Source organism: Vigna angularis, chromosome 9 (genome assembly GCF_016808095.1).
Source record: "Vigna angularis cultivar LongXiaoDou No.4 chromosome 9, ASM1680809v1, whole genome shotgun sequence".
Classification (NCBI taxonomy): domain Eukaryota; kingdom Viridiplantae; phylum Streptophyta; class Magnoliopsida; order Fabales; family Fabaceae; genus Vigna; species Vigna angularis.
In genome coordinates, this window is record NC_068978.1 from 30,099,896 (window position 1) to 30,102,792 (window position 2,897).

Here is a 2,897-nt window from a genome sequence, read left to right on the forward strand (position 1 = left end):
AGTTCCGTCCTTGGTTTTCAAACTATATGCATGTGCTTGATAACTTGGTGACCCCTTTATAAATAGTTGACATTTATTGCATATCTATTTATTTATTTATGTGATTTCAAATTATATAAATAATAAATAAATATCTTTTTTTAAATATTATTAACATTTTCTTTATAAATAATTAAAATATTAAGTCATTATTCCATCCGATCAATTTATAATTTATATGAATGACAACGATTTCATTATCTTATCTCATCTTTAGGTAAAATTCATTCTTTTTTTTTATTATAGAAAAAAAAACATATTGTCAAGTATTAAGATATTAGAAAGATACATATTTTTTCTTCAATGTCAAATATAAAAAATAATTATCTAAATCAAATAAGATTATCAATTAATAATTAAACATGTATATTAAACTTAAATTGCAAAATTAATTAAATTTTCTTTTATATTATACTAATGAAAAAACACGAGTTTATCCTCCTTTATTTTATTGATTATAAAAAGTAAAATATTAATTATTCCAATTGTTATTAAAATAAAATATTAATAAATTTATAAAAATAATTATATAAAAGTATAATTAATAAAATAATTTATATCAATAAAGATAAAATTAATAGTAAAATATGTATTATGAAGTGGTTACCAAAAACAATCTTCTATATACTATATATAAGTATAAATAATATATGAAATATTTTAGAAATTTACAAGATATCAGAAATGGAGACCGATTTAGAAATTTAAACCAGAATAGAAATAGTGAAATTATATTCATTGATAAAGTGTTAGTCAATATTAAACAACATTTCTCTTACCTAGTTACTTCGTCAAGAATAAGAAAAACTTGTTTTTTCTTTCTAGTCTACATAGCATACACCATTTTCTTTGTATATTGTTCTTGTAGCAATAATTTCAGTGATTTATTCGAATCTTTCTTCTGCAAACGATCGAATATAAATCCAAAAGCAAGGGTTCAATTCCTCCAAGTTGTATCTGTTAAAAGTTGTGCAGTTGGTGACAGATATCATCCGATGGAGAAAAGGGTTAACATAGCAGTAGTTCCTGGTCCCGGCTTCAGCCACTTGGTCCCAATTCTTCAATTTTCAAAGAGGCTTCTTCAGCTTCATCCAAACTTTCATGTCACATGTCTAATTCCCTCATTTGGGTCTCCCTCAAGTGCCTCAAAATCCGTTCTTGAAACTCTCCCACCAAACATCGAATCCATTTTTCTTGAACCAGTCAAACCAGAGGACCTACCACAAGGGGTTGCCATAGAAACTCAAATTCAGTTCACAGTGACTCTCTCACTTCCTTCCATACACCAGGCCTTGAAGAGCATAACTTCAAAGACCCCTTTTGTGGCCTTGGTGGCTGATTCTTTTGCCTTTGAAGCATTAGATTTTGCTGAGGAGTTCAACCTGTTGTCCTATATTTACTTCCCTTCAGCTGCAACAACACTGTCTTGGTACTTGTATGTGCTCAAATTAGACAAGGAGACTTCTTGTGAGTACAGAGACTTGCCTGAGCCTGTTAAGATACCTGGCTGTGTACCTATTCATGGCAGGGATCTCAATAACCAAGCTCAAGACAGGTCTAGTCAGGTTTACAAACTCTTCCTTCAGCGCGCTCAGCGTTTCTGTTCTGTTGATGGGATTTTCATCAATAGCTTCTTTGAAATTGAAACAGGTCCTATAAGAGCATTGAAAGAGGAGGGAAGAGGGTACCCTCAGGTGTTTCCTGTTGGACCAATTGTTCAAACTGGTGATGATGCTAAAGGGTTGGAGTGTCTCACATGGTTGGACAAACAAGAAGATGGTTCGGTTTTGTATGTTTCTTTTGGGAGTGGTGGAACACTCACACAAGAGCAAGTGAATGAGCTGGCTTATGGTTTGGAATTGAGTAATCACAAGTTCTTGTGGGTTGTGAGAGAACCGAGTAGTTTAGCCTTTGATGCGTATCTCAGAGCACAAAGAAGTGTTGATCCTTTGCATTTTTTGCCAGATGGGTTTTTGGAGAGAACCAAAGAGCAAGGTATGGTTGTTCCTTCTTGGGCACCCCAGATTCAAGTCCTTGCTCACAGTTCAATTGGAGGGTTTTTGACTCACTGTGGTTGGAATTCAGTCCTTGAGAGTGTGATGAATGGTGTGCCACTCATCACATGGCCACTGTTTGCAGAGCAGAGAATGAATGCAGTTGTGTTGAGTGAGGGTCTGAAAGTTGGAGTGAGGCCAAGAGTGAGTGAAAATGGGTTGGTGGAAAGGGTGGAAATTGTGAAGGTGATAAAGTGTTTGATGGAAGAGGAAGAAGGTGGGAAAATGCACAAAAGAATGGAGGAGTTAAAACAAGCTGCTAGTAATGCACTAAAAGCAGATGGGTCCTCTACAAAGACCCTTTCTGAGTTGGTACAAAAATGGGAAAGTTTGGTTTAGGAAAACAAGTTTTATCCGTTGCTTTTGCAGGGATCTTTGCTTTTCCTTTTCCTGATTCTGCTTTCTAATAAGTGCTAATCATTCTGTGCTATGGCAGCAATGGATATTACATGTAAAATTCTGATGTTGAATGCCATCATCCTCATGGTTATTTGCTCTAATAATAATCTGCTATAGTAGCATGCTCCTGTGGAGTTTCATTATACTGTTGATTTGAGTCTTCAATATATGAACATTTTACTGGATTTGCTTACTAATGTGTTTGATGGTACAATAGGGGACCAGTGATGGTCACAATATAATTGAATTTGGTTGCAAGTGATTCTGCAGATTGCAGTTTATGTAGGGACAAATTTTATAGTTTTGCAGTGTCCTGATTTATACTGTTTCTGGCTGGCTAAGACATTCCAAAATTATGAAATAAAATTAAAATAATTTACATTGATTATTCCTAATCATAAAAGT

At 33.9% G+C, this 2,897-nt stretch overlaps 1 protein-coding gene across 1 annotated transcript; it reads left to right on the forward strand.

The window, feature by feature from the left end:
- Nucleotides 1–757: 757 nt before the first annotated feature.
- On the forward strand, nucleotides 758–2,635 carry LOC108347569 (hydroquinone glucosyltransferase). The gene has a single exon (XM_017586900.2). It carries the CDS (start codon nucleotides 1,035–1,037, stop codon nucleotides 2,430–2,432), a length of 1,398 nt encoding a protein of 465 aa, XP_017442389.1. The 5' UTR covers nucleotides 758–1,034; the 3' UTR covers nucleotides 2,433–2,635.
- The last annotated feature ends 262 nt before the right edge of the window (nucleotides 2,636–2,897 follow it).

Excerpts from the sequence above, each read along its gene's own strand:
- LOC108347569 (XM_017586900.2), top strand. The coding sequence starts at position 1,035 with ATGGAGAAAAGGGTTAACATAGCAGTAGTTCCTGGTCCCGGCTTCAGC.